A 17,126-nucleotide genomic window follows, 5' to 3' on the forward strand; every position below is an offset into this window, starting at 1 on the left:
ACAAAAACTACACATTGTCCCTTTAAGAAATGCTCATGTCAGCAAATTCCCATCTAAGATCACACGATCTGCATTCATACTTCCCTTTTCTTATTCAGAATTATTGTGATATTTTTATTTTAAATGTTATCCGTATATTTATTTATAATCAAAAGTAAAATTGTACATGCACCAGTCAGATTTCTCAAAGATTACAGAACATTTAGTTCTTGACATCTCGGTGAAGAATTTCAATATATCACGCCGTCTGTTGCTGTTTGATACATGAACACGTGTGAATCATGATCACAGCGAGTGAGTTTGTGCCATGACTCTCAGGCTGTGTTCTGTTTTTTAGGTCCCATTTCCTTCTTTTAGGGAAATTCCTCTAATACTAAAGAATGAAGTTTGTTGCACATTTAAGAGTTTACATCACAGATTAGTGGTTTCGTTTTCGTTGCAGAAATTTGGAAATCATCAGTGATGTTCAGAACTGTCTGTCTGTCTAGATCTCAGATCTATCTGTCTGTCTGTCTCTCTTATAGATCTCTCTGTATATGTAGCTATGTAACTGTCTCTCTTTCTGATAGATCTATCTGTTTCTTAATATGTGTGTGTTGTTATGTCTGTCATTCTGTATGTCTGTCTGATAGATGATTTATCAGATATCTGTCTGTCTGTCTGTCTGTCTGTCTGTCTGTCTTTCCATGTAGCTATGTGGCTCTCTCTTTCTAAAAGATCTATCAGAAAAAGAGAGAACTTCATAGACAGACAGATCTATGAGAAATCTATGTAGCTGTCTCTTTTTCCTATAGACCTATCAGTCTGTCGGTCTGTCTGTGTCTTTGTGTCTCTGAGTGTGTGCGTGTCGTGTGTGTGTCAGATCTTTCTATCTATTAATCAGTCTCTTTATCTGTCAGTTCAGTTTATGTCAGTCTAACCTTGAGCAGTTTGACATTAACCAGCAGTTTATTTTTTAAGCACAGCTACATGAAGATTTATAAATTGAACCTTCAGCAGACACTTCTAGCAGTAAGAGGTCTCCACCTGCTGGTGGAGAGACAACAGTTTTAATTCTATTGACTAACATTTAGATTGATTCATAAACATTGATGAACAATGTCTGTCTGTCTGTCTGTCTGTCTGCTGGAAAGAGGTTTTACTTTGGTATTGTTTAGAGTTTATGTCAGTCGTGTTGGAGCATTGTTTTGGATAAATTGCAAAAGCTTTGGTACATTCATGAGGTTGATTATGTACAATTGTCTGTTTCCTACGTTTTAAATTTGCTTATTTAATTTTTTTCATCAAAATACACAATATTGGTTTTCTGTTACAGTTTTTCTCAGTCGCTTTGGTGCAATTCTCACATCACTATTTACATTTGCACAACAGTTAATGCAGTTCTCAAAACAATTAGTACTAACTGCAAAACCTAGTTGATAATCTGCAAAAGCGTGTCACTTGCTCAAAATAGATAGGGCATTCCTCAAAAGCAAGTTTTCATGTCAATGTAAGTGTCAGTGTCATCAAAATTAAAAGTCCTGACACCATTGTTTATGAACAAGAGAGTCAAATGGCTTAACCATGTTTTCATTATGACAGTTTACTTTATAAATGTTTTCCAGAGCAAAAAGTCAATTCTTGGTGACACAACCTGAAAATGTTCAAGACAGCACTATATACTATTTGCAACGCTATTTGAAAAATACCATAAAGTTACACCTTACTGTATTTAGTGAGGTAACGGAGTACAAGACACTGAATACTGTATGTGTGTTTCACATTTTTACTGCATGTGCTCCTTGAAATTCTAACTTGTTCACAGGATTGTGCAAAAGAAAAAATACAACCTTCTTTACAACAAACATAAATTCCCTTTGGGTAGAGCTGTATTGCTAAACAATATTGCAGTACATATTGGAACTGAACATACAACAAACATAGTACTGTAATCATTCTTGCACATTTAGACATTCGTCTCTGCCTGGCCACATAATTTCCAAAATTGTTCATTTTAGAAGCCATTTTCAGAAAAAAAAGATTTAAAAAAGTGATTTTGACAACAAGTTCAAAATTTTTATATGTAATGACTCAAGCAATGAAATGAGGACTATTAGTTTTATATGGAATGACTATTCAGCATTCACAAGTATAGTTAATTTTGACTGACATGACATAAGCAAATGATAATGTTACAAAACAGCAGAGAATTGTATGAAAGCAATTGATGCATGTCCAAAAGCATTTGCAATTTGTTTGAAGGAATGAGAAACTGCTACTATGATGTGCACAAATTACTAAATGTTGTGGAGGTTGAACTAACTGTTGTGCAAATGTAAATAGTGATGTGAGAAATGCACCAAAGCGACTGAGAAAAACTGTAACATCAAGAAACTAGATCATTCATCATTGCATAAGGGTCAATGACAAAACAAGCTCCTAAAAACATATATATTTTTTAAATCCTTTAAGTAAGGAGTAATTGATGACGGGACGTTGAATTATAAGAAAATCAGAGTGCTGTTACTCCGTGGGTTTGCATTATTTTTAAATAATTCAAAGGACCGGAATCAATTATTCCTCTTATACCACAGTTACCACAAACATTGCTCTGGTGGTTATCTTTAAGAGATTTAGGTGTGCGGTTTAAAATAGTCAACACCTATGGAACATTTCTCAGCCAATCAGAATAAAGCATTTAACAGACCCGTGGTATATAATGGATGTAATTCATTTTTGAGTCAGGAACGATGTGTTTAGAAGTTTTGTTTGTTGAACAACATGATTTTTCTTCACAAAAATTTTTAAATCCCTTTTTTACTCCCTCTCTCTCTCTCTCTCTCTCTCTCTCTCTCTCTCTCTCTCTCTCTCTCTCTCTCTCTCTCTTTCTCTCTCTCTCCTTCTCTTTCTTTCTTTCTTTCTTTCTTTTATTATTCGTCATGCCATTCCTGTATCTGTGGCTATATTCATGGCAAGAGCTGGTTAATCCATACACAAGTTGATCCACCCAAGTTAATTCATACACAGGTTGGGGAAGGGGGTGGTATCTTCAGTTCACCTAACTTGAATGTTTTTGGCCTGTGGTAGGAAACCAGAGTTACCATTAAACCCACACTGACACAGGGAGAACATACAAACTCAGCAGAAATGCCACCTGACCTAGCGATGTTCTCTTAAAAAAAGTCAGGTGAGGTGATACAACCAATCATTGTCTATTTACCAGATAAGATTTTATGTACTCCCTGTGTCATGCTGGTTGTTTGTTTATTAAATAGTTTAATAATAATTGTAATTTATAATCCTGAAAATAGTTTTAAAGTTGTAGAATAACTTTACCATAAAACTTAAATTTAAGAACCATTTAAAATCCATAATTTAATAAAGTATATTAATTATAAACAACCTTAGCTTGGATTTATTAAAACTAAAAATGATTATCTACATTTTAACAGACTTCTACTTGGATGCTGGTAAAAGCCTTTGCCTTTGATATCAAATTCATAAATATATGTCTTAAATACAATTAAAAAGTATTTAATAAAATAGCATTTTTTTCTAGTTTTACATTGGTTGCACCACCTGATACAGAAAGTGTATCAGCCTTTTGTGAGTAGACGTCACAGTGAAATTGAATTATACACGAGTGAAACGAGCAAGAAAACTCACTAGAAAATGTCCTGCTGTGCTGTTGAGTGTCAGAATAGGAATGCCAAAAAAGATGACCTTCATTTTTATAGAATACTGTCATTGAAGACACCATTTGAAGATAAACGTAGGTGTTTATGTTTGCAGTAAGCCCTTAACCGGACAGACTGGAGTGATGAAATCATCTGGAAATCTATGAATAATTAGAATAGAAAATAATTAGAGAAGATATCCGGTGTTCTGTCGAAGTCTGTTCCCTCCATGTGTTTCTTATAGCGTCTCCTTTAAGAATCTAAATTGTTGGACAAGTAAGGGATAATGTAGAGGCAGCCGGTAGTTATTGGGAAATAAGCCCCGACAGTGTGATCAGGACCCAACTACCGGCTGCCTCTACATTATCCCGCTTATTACACGGCTACTTGCCACATAAGAAAAAAAACTGGACATGAATATGAATTTGAAACATTTTATTGGCATATTTGTTTTAAATTAACATTTTTATCCTTCCCCGAAACTTTGCACAGATGCATAAAATGATCGTAATACCTTATTAAGATCCTCTGCTTCATACTTGTCTGTCTCCATTTTTTTCTCTTTTAGCCAGTCTTTGAGAAGTTTTAATGCCCATTCTGTATTTTTTTGTGTGTTGGCTTCGTAGCTGTCATGCTCTATTTTGTCAAGTTCAGTCTCAGTAAGCTCTCTGTGTCTTGTCGTGGTTGTCGAGTGTTTGTCACAAGATGGCGCCAAACAGACAGTAATCTTTATTGATCTTTATTGGCGCGGAGCGATTTTACTCGTGCAAGTAGTCCGGCTATGCGTTATTATTTTGGAGCGGTTATTATTTGAAAAGAACGAACCTGCAAATGTCTCAACTGACCAATCAGAATCAAGCATTCCAGAGAGCCGTGTAATAAAAGTTTTTAAAGTGATCCTAACATACCAACCACTTCTGATATTCCTGAAATTTGTTTGAGATACCAAAACAAAATGTAGTATTTATAATTAAAAATACTGATAATGTATTTTATGATTCAAGAAATGCCCCAAAGCGATCGAGAAAAACTGTAGCGTTATGAAGCATAATTATATTGTGTTAGTGTTTGTGACTCATTAAGAGACCAAACTGAGTGACTGACCTCATCCGTCATGGTTTAACAGCTAAGCTGAGACATCTGCTTAGATTTACCATCTGCTGTCCTTTACTTTACCACAGAGCTGCTAACTCATGATGTAAACATGTCTGTAATGTCAATAGAGAAGATGCCTTATAGTCCTTTAAATGCCAAGATACACAATACAAATGATAGATAGATAGATAGATAGATAGATAGATAGATAGATAGATAGATAGATAGATAGATAGATTGAAACCATTTAAATGCTGGTTATAGTATAGAAAAAACATTAAACATCAGTCTTTTACCAGCTAACTCGTCTTCATTACGTGACTGTGTAGCCCACACATCCTCATAATCTCTTTTTGCAGCACATGACCCCGCCTCCCCTGCACCCGGCCTGGCTTTAAAGCTGATGATGCATGTTGCTGAATAGGCTTGGGAAGCATCACTATAGCAACCGCAAACTGAAAGGCACTTCAGAGGAAAGCACCGAGAGGAAATGTGACCTGGATCATTACTGGACGAATCCTACAAGACCTACAACACGCCAGGACCACTTCTCAAGGTAGGCATAAAATAAATGAGAAATAAAGAGAAGACATCATTAGGAAAAAGATCAAAGAGGATTAGTGAGTGCTTAAAAGACAATTTTAAGAACAAGACAAGGCTAATATACTTAAAACCCATTGGAGAACATTGGGGGTTATTTCTGGTGATGTTTAGAGTTTTGAAAGTATTCAGTAAACATTATGGATGTGATTTAGATGTTTGTGAATGCAACACTGGTGGAAAATCAAATGAACACAAATGAAGTTATAACACAAATATGATTCTCCATGTGAACACATATACCAGAGAAACTGCCTTATGGCTCAGGACTCAGACAGACAGAGTCACATTTGGTTATGTTAAAATTTGATGAGAAAGACAGTTTTGAGATCTCTTTTCTTCCAAGGAACTGTAAAGGAGAAATGTGTGATATTATTGTAATCTTCATTCGGTAGAAAACATCTAAAAAACAGATAATCTCCATGTAATCTCAGAAAAAGATTGAGATTTTTTTTTATGTTTTTTTTTCTTTGGGGCCTTTGACATTACCTGAAAATAACCTTTCATTCTGATCTGCTCATCCACCTGAAACAAGTTTCACATGTTTGAATGACAGCTACAGTCCTTTAGGTATATTCACTATTGTTCACTATCACAGGAAAACAAAAGGTGTTATTTCTTGCAGCTGTCCTGAACACTATAAACAGACTGTATGCAGAGATGCTGAGATGTTGGTGAGGTGTTAAATAGCAGCTGTTCAAGATAAGGCTTTGCAATATTTAACCCCAACAAGAGAGAAAGAGAGACAAGTGAAGATTTGAAGAACCTTAAAGCTGAAGTCAACAATAATAAAAAAATGATAATAATAAATGGTGCTAAAAGTGGTTCACTGGCTCGTAATCAAAGGGGAACCATTTTTAATGCAATACATCACCTAGAACCTGTGTAGAACCATATTGTGCTATGTTGAACCAGTTATGGTGTGCCTCACATCCTGAAGAGTGAAGCTGCTGGCTCTTTGATCGCCCCCTGGTGGCTTGCAAGTCATAAACTCCGCCCTCTCCATGCAAACTAACGGGACTCAGGTCAAAATAAAAAAAATTAATTACACTTCCAATAAAATTTTCCGAAAGATGTTTTTGGTCCTTTAAGGTAGTTGTTATCGTACTCATTTATGTTCAATTGTCCATTTTTGTGATAAGTTCATTTGTGATTGACAGCATCTCTGAGTGGCGCTTCGAGGGAAGATTGAAAATATTACTATCTATTTTCTTTCGATTGTCGGTGTGAAATCACACAGAAAAATTGGTTGCATTTAACTTACCTTATTTTAGCAAGCCAGTCAAATAAGACATTCAAGGGGCGTGGTTGAATTGGGCGCGCAAGCGTTTGGACGGAAGTTTGATACCGTAACTCAAACTGATGTTTTTGCGTAACATGTCAGTGCCCATTGTCATACATTTTACGTTCAGTTTATTACAATGGAAGAAAGCTGTGTCGTGTCGTCAATCTTTTTTTACAGTCTATGTTGGAGCATTAAAGGGACATTCCACTTTTTTTGGAAAATATGCCAATGTTTAGAGTTAAACATTTGATTTTTACAGTTTTGGAATCCATTAAGCCAATCTCCGGGTCTGGCGGTACCACTTTTAGCATAGCTTAGCATAATCCACAGAATCTTAATCTGCTCTATGATATTATGCAGCCAAAAATAGCCCCCTTAGTAACTTTTAATAACATGGGACTATTTTCAGGCAGTGCGTAATATCACTACGCCTGCAGCAGCCATGTTACAGCAGCAAAGTCCTTGATTATTACGCCAGAATGAGAGTTTAGATCCTAGCAATATCTGCCTAGAAAATCACAACTTTTAATTTTCCGTTGGTCTTAGTACATGATGTAACTACAGAAGAGTCAAGTTTTAAATAGGAACAATTTTGAAACTATTTGGTTATTTTCCTGATGCTAATGATCTATGCAGATTCAATGAATTGTGCTAAGCTATGCTAAAGGTGTTAGCGCCAGACCCGGAGTTTGGCTGGATGGATTCCAAAATGGTAAAAAGAAAAGGTTTAACTCTATGGGGAGCTGGAAATAGGCTTATTTTTAAAAAAAGCAGAGTGTGCCTTTAAAACATTAAAGGGGTGTAATAGTGTGAATATCTGACTTTTTTCATGAGTGCATAATCCGGAAAATACAAAAATATTTTGAGCTAAAAGCTCACATACACACTTTGGGGACACCGAAGATTTATTTAACATCTAAAATCTCGACCCCTTTAAAAAAAGACATGCGTATGGCTCATGGAACTGGCTTTTGACACAACGGCACTGGTTCAAATCTGCCTCAATTTTTTGGCTAGGGTTAGGGGTCGGTGTAGGGAGGGTTTTTATTCTCCCAATAATGCAGCATCCATTTAATAATTTTAATAAATTACTTTTTACATTTTGATCATTTTATTTATTAAATAAAACTCATTTTCACCTGCTGTAAATATTGCTAAGAAATGCTGATATTGTTACTTAGTGTAAACATCTCTATATTTTGATTTTTTTTAACTGTAAATACCATCTATTGCTATCTGCATTTAGTGTAAATACCAACTGCCTTTTATATTTAAAAAATAATTTTCAACGTAAGATAACAATAAAAAATATAGGGTGATTTCTCCTAAACATGCCTAAATATGGTGGCTCTGTGATGCTTGTTTGCTTAAGGATTTCAAGTAGAAAGAGTTAGAATGATTAACTTAATTAACTTAATGAACCCCATTTGAAAGAATGATTATTTATAATACTTGTCGATGATGCTAGTGGCACAAAAACGATACACAGTTTAAAACCCCGGTCACACTTGACTTTGACCAAAACCTCTTTGTACACTGTAATGAAGAGTATAGATGATACACTACACTGTTAAAAAGTAATCGTGCCACAATGTCAAAGAACCATTAAGAACCTTTAACATCCACTATCTGTTTTCGAAAAGGTTGCTAAAGTCCAAAGCATCTGTTCTACATGCGCATCCTTTCAAACACCTTTTTGTTTCATGTATTCATTGCAACATTTTCCACACCTATCCAGGTAACAGTGAGGATTTAGGCACCCAGACGATCATGTCTTTGTTCAGCTGGAGCGAGCCGTACTATCGGAGCCCACGGCGTGAGCCGTCTGATGTGGTTGCGGACACCCTGATGCTGGAGCTGAGCTGGCAGATGAAAGAGGCAGAGAGGCTACAGCGTGAGCGGGACAACGAATACCGGAGACTGAAGAGTGGTGTGGACTACAGCTGGCTCATCAGCACACCTCGCAGTTCATATGACATCAGTCAGGGAGAGAAACTGGGCCTTGAAGATCTGTGTAGTCAAGTGCCACCATCACACTGTGGATCTGCAATACAACGGTAAGGCAGACGTTTGGTTTATATTATAAGGATGTTTGTCAAGGTTGGTTCAGTGGAAAACGAGCGTATCTCTGGTGTCTATGCTCAAAACAGCACAAGGAGAGCCATGTTTTCCCTTGGAGGACAAGTCAGCAGCTTTTAGTGTGACTTCAGGTTGTTTGTTACGCTCTGTGTTGAAGTGATAATTGTAAATTACATGTAAGTCTCATGGGATGTGCACCTGATTCACCATTGTTTAGGTGTATAGCAACGCCATAGCAACCACAGTACCAAATTCTTGGTTCACCCCCATGTTTATGATATATGCCTGTGCCTTAAAGTTTTGGGGATGCCACACTGTAAAAAGATTCCGTAGAATTTACAGTATTACTGGCAGTTGGATGCCAGTAACTTACTGTAGATTTAAATTTATGTTAATTACCTGCAACAGTTTGTTCAAAGTTAAATGAAAATTAAACATTAGCAAGTCTGTATCTTTGTAGCTGCACTGGTTCAATAAAATAATGCCCACGCATCGTACTGATGTCGTTTGAATTTATTTTCACACTCTCTCACTCGCTCTCTCTTCAAACACCGTGAAAACTATAAAAAATATAAACATATAATATTCAAATACACATCTCACAGACATAATAAACATCCACAAAACGCAATTCTTTCATAATTAGTCCCAATCACGACATTACAATACACAATACACTTATACACAAGACGATATATATAATACATAACACATCTTATATAACACATCTTACATAACAGCACATGAACAACATTATAACATTTAACACAATATTAACACAGTTACCGTGTGCGCCTTTTGAACCACATGCAGATAAATCGTAGTTATTTGTGGAAGCCGATCATGTCAGCATGTTAACGTGTCCATGTCGTTGCTACACTCTGTCCCACAATTCCATAGTCCCGCGCTAGAACACTGGCGTCACGTGTACATCACGTAGTTTTAAAGAAACATGCACATACACTTCCTTAACATTACATGTTACATTTTTACCTTCGGTTTAAATTTTCATTAATTGAAATGAACTTGAATTAATAACAAAAAACATTTAAACTGTCTTACAGACATTTACACTCCCACCAATTACTTTGATTTATGAAAAACTTAATGTACATGTTTGAATAAATCTAGTAATTCCAGAACAACATACCAGAAACAATTATTTATAAAACCCTTACATCCATTTAAGGTTTCCAAAACTCTATTGTTTATGTGTGAGTGTTTAAATTATTTCTAATGAAACACACTTTAGTTGTTTTCTATGAGTACAACTAACTTATGGATAGGACGTTGCAGAATGGAAAGGTTATTGTGTCTTTTACCCTCTTTACCTAACTTTCTATCTCCTATTTGTATTGTGACCTTTCGCACCAATCCATCTTCATCTTTACAAGAATCAATCACTCTTCCAAGCCTCCATTCATTGCGTGGAATCTCTTCCTCTTTGAGAAAAACAATGTCTCCAATCTTCACATTACGTTTTGGAGAATGCCAGCGTTGTCTGAGGGTGATGTTTGCAAGATATTCTCTCCTCCATCTACACCAGAATTGCTCTGTAAGATATTGTACCCTGCGCCATCTTTTCTTGGCATACATATCTTCTGCTACAAATTTTCCTGGTGGAGGCAACGGAACAGAAGCTTTCACGGTAAGTAAATGGTTTGGGGTAAGGGGCTCTAGGCTTTTTGGATCATTAAGTGTGTTGACGGTCAGTGGGCGGCTGTTGATAATTGACATGGCTTCGTAGAAGAATGTTCTTAAAGAAGCATCATCTAATCTGCCAGCACTCTGCGATAAGACCCAGCTTAGAACACTCCTAACGGTCCTGATCTGCCTTTCCCAAATACCTCCCATATGACTGGCATCGGGCACATTCATTTTGAAGTCACATTGTTTTTGGGCTAGGTAAGCAGTCAGTCTGTCTTTATCCACTTCCCTTAGTGCTCTTGACAGTTCATTTTTTGCCCCAACAAAATTTGAGCCTTGATCAGACCTGATTTCTCTCACAGCTCCACGAATAGCTATGAAACACCGTAGGGCATTTATAAAGGCATCCGTCGTCAAGTCGTCCAACATTTCAATGTGAACTGCTCTGGATGAAAGACAGGTGAATATGAGACCATACCTCTTTTGCTCTTTGCGACCTTGCTTGGTGTGAAATGGCCCAAAACAATCAATTCCACAGTATGAAAAGGGTGGTGATGGTTCAGTACGATTAATAGGTAGGTCCGCCATCCTTTGTGTTTCTGTTGGTCTGCGAGCTCTCCTGCATGTAACACATTGTTTTATGTAGTTGGCTACAACTTTGCTGCCACCAATGATCCAGTAACCATTAGCTCTCAGTTCATTGAGGGTTTGCCCTCTGCCTTGATGCTGAGTTTTTTCATGGCAGTAACCCAGGATTAAATTTGTGACCACGCCTGCCTTAGGTAGGATAGCTGGATGCTTCAAGTCCAGAGGTAAGTTAGCTTTCTTAAGTCGCCCTCCCACCCTAAGGACACCATCTTGTAGCACTGGGTCAAGCTGGAACAATGGATGGCTATTTGGCAGTTTGTCATAGCTCAGTATTTCCATTTCCTTTTTGAAGGCATCTCTTTGTGCTAATTTTATGAGCACAATGCTGGCTTTTCTCAAGTCTTCAACATTTATGGGCTTTGGTATTTTGTCTCTTTTTGCTAGGAGCTGGATCCGAGCAACCACATTTAATGCTGTATGCCATTTTGAGAAGCGATTAAATCTCTCCAAGAAATTGTCCTCTTGCACTACTTTGGTTTTCAGAACCTGTATTGTTTTAATTTCAGGATCTCCCACCATGAGCTCTGGAGTTGACTTGAACATGACAATTTCTCTTCTCCACAAGAACTTTGGTCCAGTAAGCCAGTCTGAACTAATCAACTCTGAAACACTGAGGCCTCTGGATGCTTGATCTGCTGGATTTTGGTCTGTATCAATGTAGTGCCACTGTGCAGGGTCTGTTGCTTCTCTGATTCTTTGGACTCGATTGGCAACGAAAACGTGGAACCTTCGAGCGTCATTATTGATGTAACCCAAGACTACTTTAGAGTCAGTCCAAAAATATTCTTGGTCAATTTTGAGCTCCAGCTCTTCTCTAAGCATACTACTGACTGCTGAGGAGACCACTGCAGCTGTTAACTCGAGTCTAGGTATGGTAACAATCTTTGTGGGTGCAACCCTCGCTTTACCTAGGACTAAAGAGCAGTGGACTTTGTCTTCACTGAGCAATCGTATATAGGTGCACTGACCGTAGCCATGGCTACTCGCATCCGAAAAGTGATGGAGTTCAGTTCTCTGCACTCTTCCCAGATCTTTGTGAATGAAACATCTTGGGATCTGAAGCTTTTCCAGGTTCTTTAGATCATTTAACCAGCTTTCCCATTGGGGTCTTAACTCTCCAGGAAGTGGTTCATCCCATTCAATGCCCTTTTGGCACATCTCTTGTAGTACTTTCTTTCCCAGCAGTAGAAAGGGGGCTAGGAAGCCTAGAGGGTCAAACACAGAAGCTACAGTAGAGAGAATTCCTCACCGAGTTGCTGGTTTCTCATCCAGAACTACCTTAAAGGAGAAGGCATCACTTTCCACACTCCATTTTACTCCTAACACGGTCTGGACAGGGAGGTTGTTATGACTGAGGTCCACATCCTGAACTCCACTAGCTCTTTCACTGTCAGGAATTGACTCCAGAACTTCTCTGTTGTTAGAGATGAACTTATGAAGATGCAATCTTCCTTTAGCACACACAGTTTGTGCTTCCTTCACTAGGTTGATAGCTGTGTCCACATCTTCTACACTAGCAAGGCCATCATCAACATAGAAATTCTTCCTTATGAAGTTGGCTGCTGCAGGATACTCTTTTTCATTTTGGCTAGCGAGATACTTCATTCCATAATTTGCACAGGCAGGAGAGGATGCCGCTCCAAAAAGATGAACTTTCATCCGATATTCCTTTGGCTCAGAATTCGTATCCCCATGTTCCCACCACAGGAACCGTAGGTAATCTCTGTCCTCCTGGCTTACATGGAACCTGTGGAACATTTTCTCAACATCACAGATGACTGCAATTGGGTATTTGCGGAATCTGCAAAGCACTCCTGTTAGGCCATTGGTAAGATCAGGTCCAGATAGCAAATGATCATTAAGGGCCGTGCCATTGTATTTGGCAGAGCAGTCGAACACAACCCTAATCTTGTTTGGCTTTCTGGGGTGATAGACGCCTTGGTGAGGAATATACCATGTATTTCCTGCCCTGGGCGAGTGCTCAGCTCTCTCTGCATCTCCATCCTCAAATACACCTTCCATAAATGTAATGTAGTCATCCTTGAATTTGGGATCTTTATCAAGTCTTCCTTTCAGACGCTTCAGTCTTAGTAGAGCCAATCGCTTATTCTCTGGAAGCTGGGGACGTGTCTTAAAAGGTAAGGGCATTTCCAGGTGCCCGTCCTCATTGTAGCATATTTTTTCACTCAGTAACTGCATGAACTGTATGTCATCTTGTGATATGCTCTTTTCCTCAGGGCTTGTGTCTTTGAAGTCTGATTCTAGGGCTCTGATAACAGTGGCTGGTGTCAATAGTGGAATTTCTTTGACGGATACCCGATGGCACAGGCCTATAACCTCTGATGACTTTGCAACCTGTGGTGAGCTGCCAACAATGCTCCATCCCAGGTCCGTCTTGATAGCGTATGGCTCATCGTCACCTCCTATAATTACTTGTCGTGGAGCCAGTGCCCTGGAGCAGTCATAGCCTATCAATATTCCGACCTTACAATCCATCAACTTTGGAATTTCTTGTGCTATTCTGTTCAGATGGTTCCACCTTTTGGCAGTTTCAGGGGTTGGAATGTGAGAACGTTCAAGAGGGATGAAATCTCTGGTATAGGCAGGTGGCAAGTTGACAAGACTTTGGGAGGAAAATCCCCTAACTCTAAGCCCACTAACTCTTTCACTCTGAATAATGGAATCTTTTCCCATCATTGTTGTTAGTTTTAGCTTAACAGGCTCTAAACTTGCTCCCATCTCTTCACATACCTCTTGATCTACAAAGGTGTTACTACTCTGTGTGTCCAATAAAGCATACACTAGACTTTCTTTTTCTGGAGCTGCGATCAAAGAAATCCAAACAGGCACTATCATAGATGTGCTCCCACCATCACCTCTGTCTACACAACAAGAAAGGGAAGAAGTTGTTTCTTCAGATTGCATAGCATGAGAAGATGTGTCTGCTGTGGTAGAAGAACGGTCTTCATGCAGTGGTGTTGGATGGTGCTTTTTACATATGGCACAAATAGCTTTACTCTTACAGTCCTTCGAGTTGTGTCCTCTCCTAAGACAGCCGAAGCAGAGGTTGTTGTCAAATATGAATCGTTTCTTGTCTTCTGCTGGCTTGTTAGTTAACCTTTGACATTTGTGGAAAGAATGGTTTTCTCCACAGCACATGCAAGGAACTGGGTTTGAACCTGAAGATGGGACATTTACTTTTTTAGTTCCATTTGAGGTTTTTGTGTTGTGTTCTAAAGGACTGTAAGCTTTCATCTCTGAGTTTGACTTATCTGGTGCTTTCACGTTTGTGATCAATGCATTAGCTCTTTGTCGTCTTACATCTCTAGCTGGCTTTTCTTCTGGTGACTTCAAAGCACTAAAGGATGTTACAGGGTTGCATGCAATTTCTGCTTCTTGGGCCATAAACTCCGCAAACTCCTTGAAATTAGGGTATTCTTCTGTTTTTCTTAACTGCTTGGTCACATGGCGGTTCCAACGAGAAGTCACCCAGTCTGGAAGTTTTTGCAACATCTTTTGATTTTCTTCGCAGTCATTTAACACTTGAAGTCCTTTGACATATGGCATAGCATTATTGCATGCTGTCAGAAAATCACTGAATTGTCTCAATTTAACTGAGTCCCTTGAACTTATCTTTGGCCAGTTATTCAGTTTCTCTCTAAATGCCCGCTGAATCACAAAGGGGTGTCCGTATCTAGAGTTCAGTGCGTCCCAGGCTTGGTCATAAGCTTTATCATCCTTCCTAAAGAAGCTTCCTTCTAACACACATCGTGCTTCTCCACTGACATATTTTTGTAGGTAGAACAACCTATCAGCTGGATTTGTGCATCGTCTTTCAATCAATGCCTTGAAACTTGCGCTCCACTCTAAGAATTTAAGTGGATCCCCTGAGAAGACTGAGGGCTCGGGTGCTGGAAGTCTGGTGAGGACCATTGTATCATGAAGGGCTTGTGCTAATGATGCATCATTGTTTGTATGGTTTGTTGGAACGTTGTCATTGTTCTCACAAATCTGTTCATTTTTTATTTCTTTTAGAGAAACTGGAGGACGATAAGCTGCTACACTGCTTTGTGATCTGCTTTGATTACTTGCTTCGCCTGAATCTGCTTCTGAGTATGCTTTAAGCTTAGCTGCTATTACTTGCAGATCTCTTTCATTTTCGAGTCTTTTAAGTTCTTGCCTTTGTGCAGCAATAGCCTCTTCCATCTTTATTTCAGCCTGCTTTGCTGCGAGCTGTGCAGCATACTCTGCTCTTTTTGTTATGACGCTTGGTTGTACTGATGAACATCTTGAGTGGTTACTTTGAGCGCTAGATTTGGAAATTGAAGCCTCAAATATTGACTGGGCATACTCTTTGTCAAGCACCATATGAAGTCTAGCATTTTCTGCCTTAGCATCAAATTCATCCATCCCTACTTCACTCATGCGTACTTTCATTAACCCCATTAAATCTGCTGTTACTGCCGTGCAGGAATCCATTTTTCTTCTAATGTCAGGGGAAGGTGCTGACTGGGATCGAATATTTTCATAGAGTTCTCTTATTTGTGTTTCCAGCTCTTCTACAGCATCAAGCATGTCACACAAATCTTTGTCAGAGCATTCATCTTTGAGTTTGATACGTGTGGTTTTAACTTGCTCTTTCCAGCTTCCATATAACTTAATGAATTTGTTCTCTCTCTGAGAAACCTCTTGTTGCTTAAGCTCCAGCATTTTTGGGGTTAATTTTCTATCCCGTGAGGACTTTCTAGGTTCTTTTTTCTTGGAAGTGCCAGAATTTGACTCTATTGCTATCTGGTGCATTTCTGTTGTGGCCAATTCTGACTGAATGAACTCAATTTGCTCAGTATGTTCCTCAACTTGTGATGTCTCTCTCTGAACTGACATTATATTAAACACTGTCTGTCACCAAGTATTTGCTAACTCTGTGTATACCTTTGTGACTATGTCAGTATAATATTAGTATTTTACTTTCCACTAATAAACTCTTATTGCATTTTTTTTCACTTTGTCAGAATGCACACATTTAAACCATTTAAATCAAACAGATTATAACATCTAGAATAGCATCACTAAAGCAAGAACAACAATAGAACAATAACAAATAGTGATAATGATAGCTATAGTTGAAATAAATGTAATGGTGTTCAATTAAACCCAGGTGTATATATTAACGAGTCCTTATTTTCTGTTTCTTTTTGTCCAATGTTCATTAATTTGTAGAGATAGCAAAGTCAAACCTGATCCTTTTTATACCGTCGCACTCTTCTGTTCGTAGAGAGTAATATATTACAGTAACGTTGCACTTGAAACCTTGGCTGTAAAGGATATTTGCAAAACCGTAGTCTACGCTGGTGAATGTCGCCCTCTCTTGGTGAATCAGTGTACTGTCTTCAACGTTGTCAGGAGCCAACACTCCCGTCTTCTCTTAATCAGCAAACTGATGCTCCGCCCACACTCAGCGATAGTCTTCTCTTCGGATAATCGCCAATCTTCTCTTTAATTTCTCTGACTTTAATCTTCTTTGGCGATACGTTTTCACTGTAGGTGCACTGGTTCAATAAAATAATGCCCACGCATCGTACTGATGTCGTTTGAATTTATTTTCACACTCTCTCACTCGCTCTCTCTTCAAACACCGTGAAAACTATAAAAAATATAAACATATAATATTCAAATACACATCTCACAGACATAATAAACATCCACAAAACGCAATCCTTTCATAATTAGTCCCAATCACGACATTACAATACACAATACACTTATACACAAGACGATATATATAATACATAACACATCTTATATAACACATCTTACATAACAGCACATGAACAACATTATAACATTTAACACAATATTAACACAGTTACCGTGTGCGCCTTTTGAACCACATGCAGATAAATCGTAGTTATTTGTGGAAGCCGATCATGTCGTTGCTACACTCTGTCCCACAATTCCATAGTCCCGTGCTAGAACACTGGCGTCACGTGTACATCACGTAGTTTTAAAGAAACATGCACATACACTTCCTTAACATTACATGTTACATTTTTACCTTCGGTTTAAATTTTCATTAATTGAAATGAACTTGAATTAATAACAAAAAACATTTAAAC

General features: G+C 38.2%; 1 protein-coding gene across 2 annotated transcripts in view; it reads left to right on the top strand.

Moving 5' to 3' along the window:
- Positions 1 to 17,126, top strand: part of rd3 (retinal degeneration 3, GUCY2D regulator) — a 28,441-nt gene that overhangs the window by 5,976 nt on the left and 5,339 nt on the right. For both annotated transcript variants that reach the window (XM_065268895.1, XM_065268896.1), the window contains exons 2-3: positions 5,111 to 5,307; positions 8,375 to 8,693. In XM_065268895.1, the coding sequence (XP_065124967.1) occupies positions 8,407 to 8,693 (287 nt within the window). In that variant the 5' untranslated portion in view covers positions 5,111 to 5,307; positions 8,375 to 8,406. The remainder of the gene's footprint in view (positions 1 to 5,110; positions 5,308 to 8,374; positions 8,694 to 17,126) is intronic.

This window comes from Paramisgurnus dabryanus, chromosome 12, assembly GCF_030506205.2.
Source record: "Paramisgurnus dabryanus chromosome 12, PD_genome_1.1, whole genome shotgun sequence".
Taxonomy (NCBI): Eukaryota; Metazoa; Chordata; class Actinopteri; order Cypriniformes; family Cobitidae; genus Paramisgurnus; species Paramisgurnus dabryanus.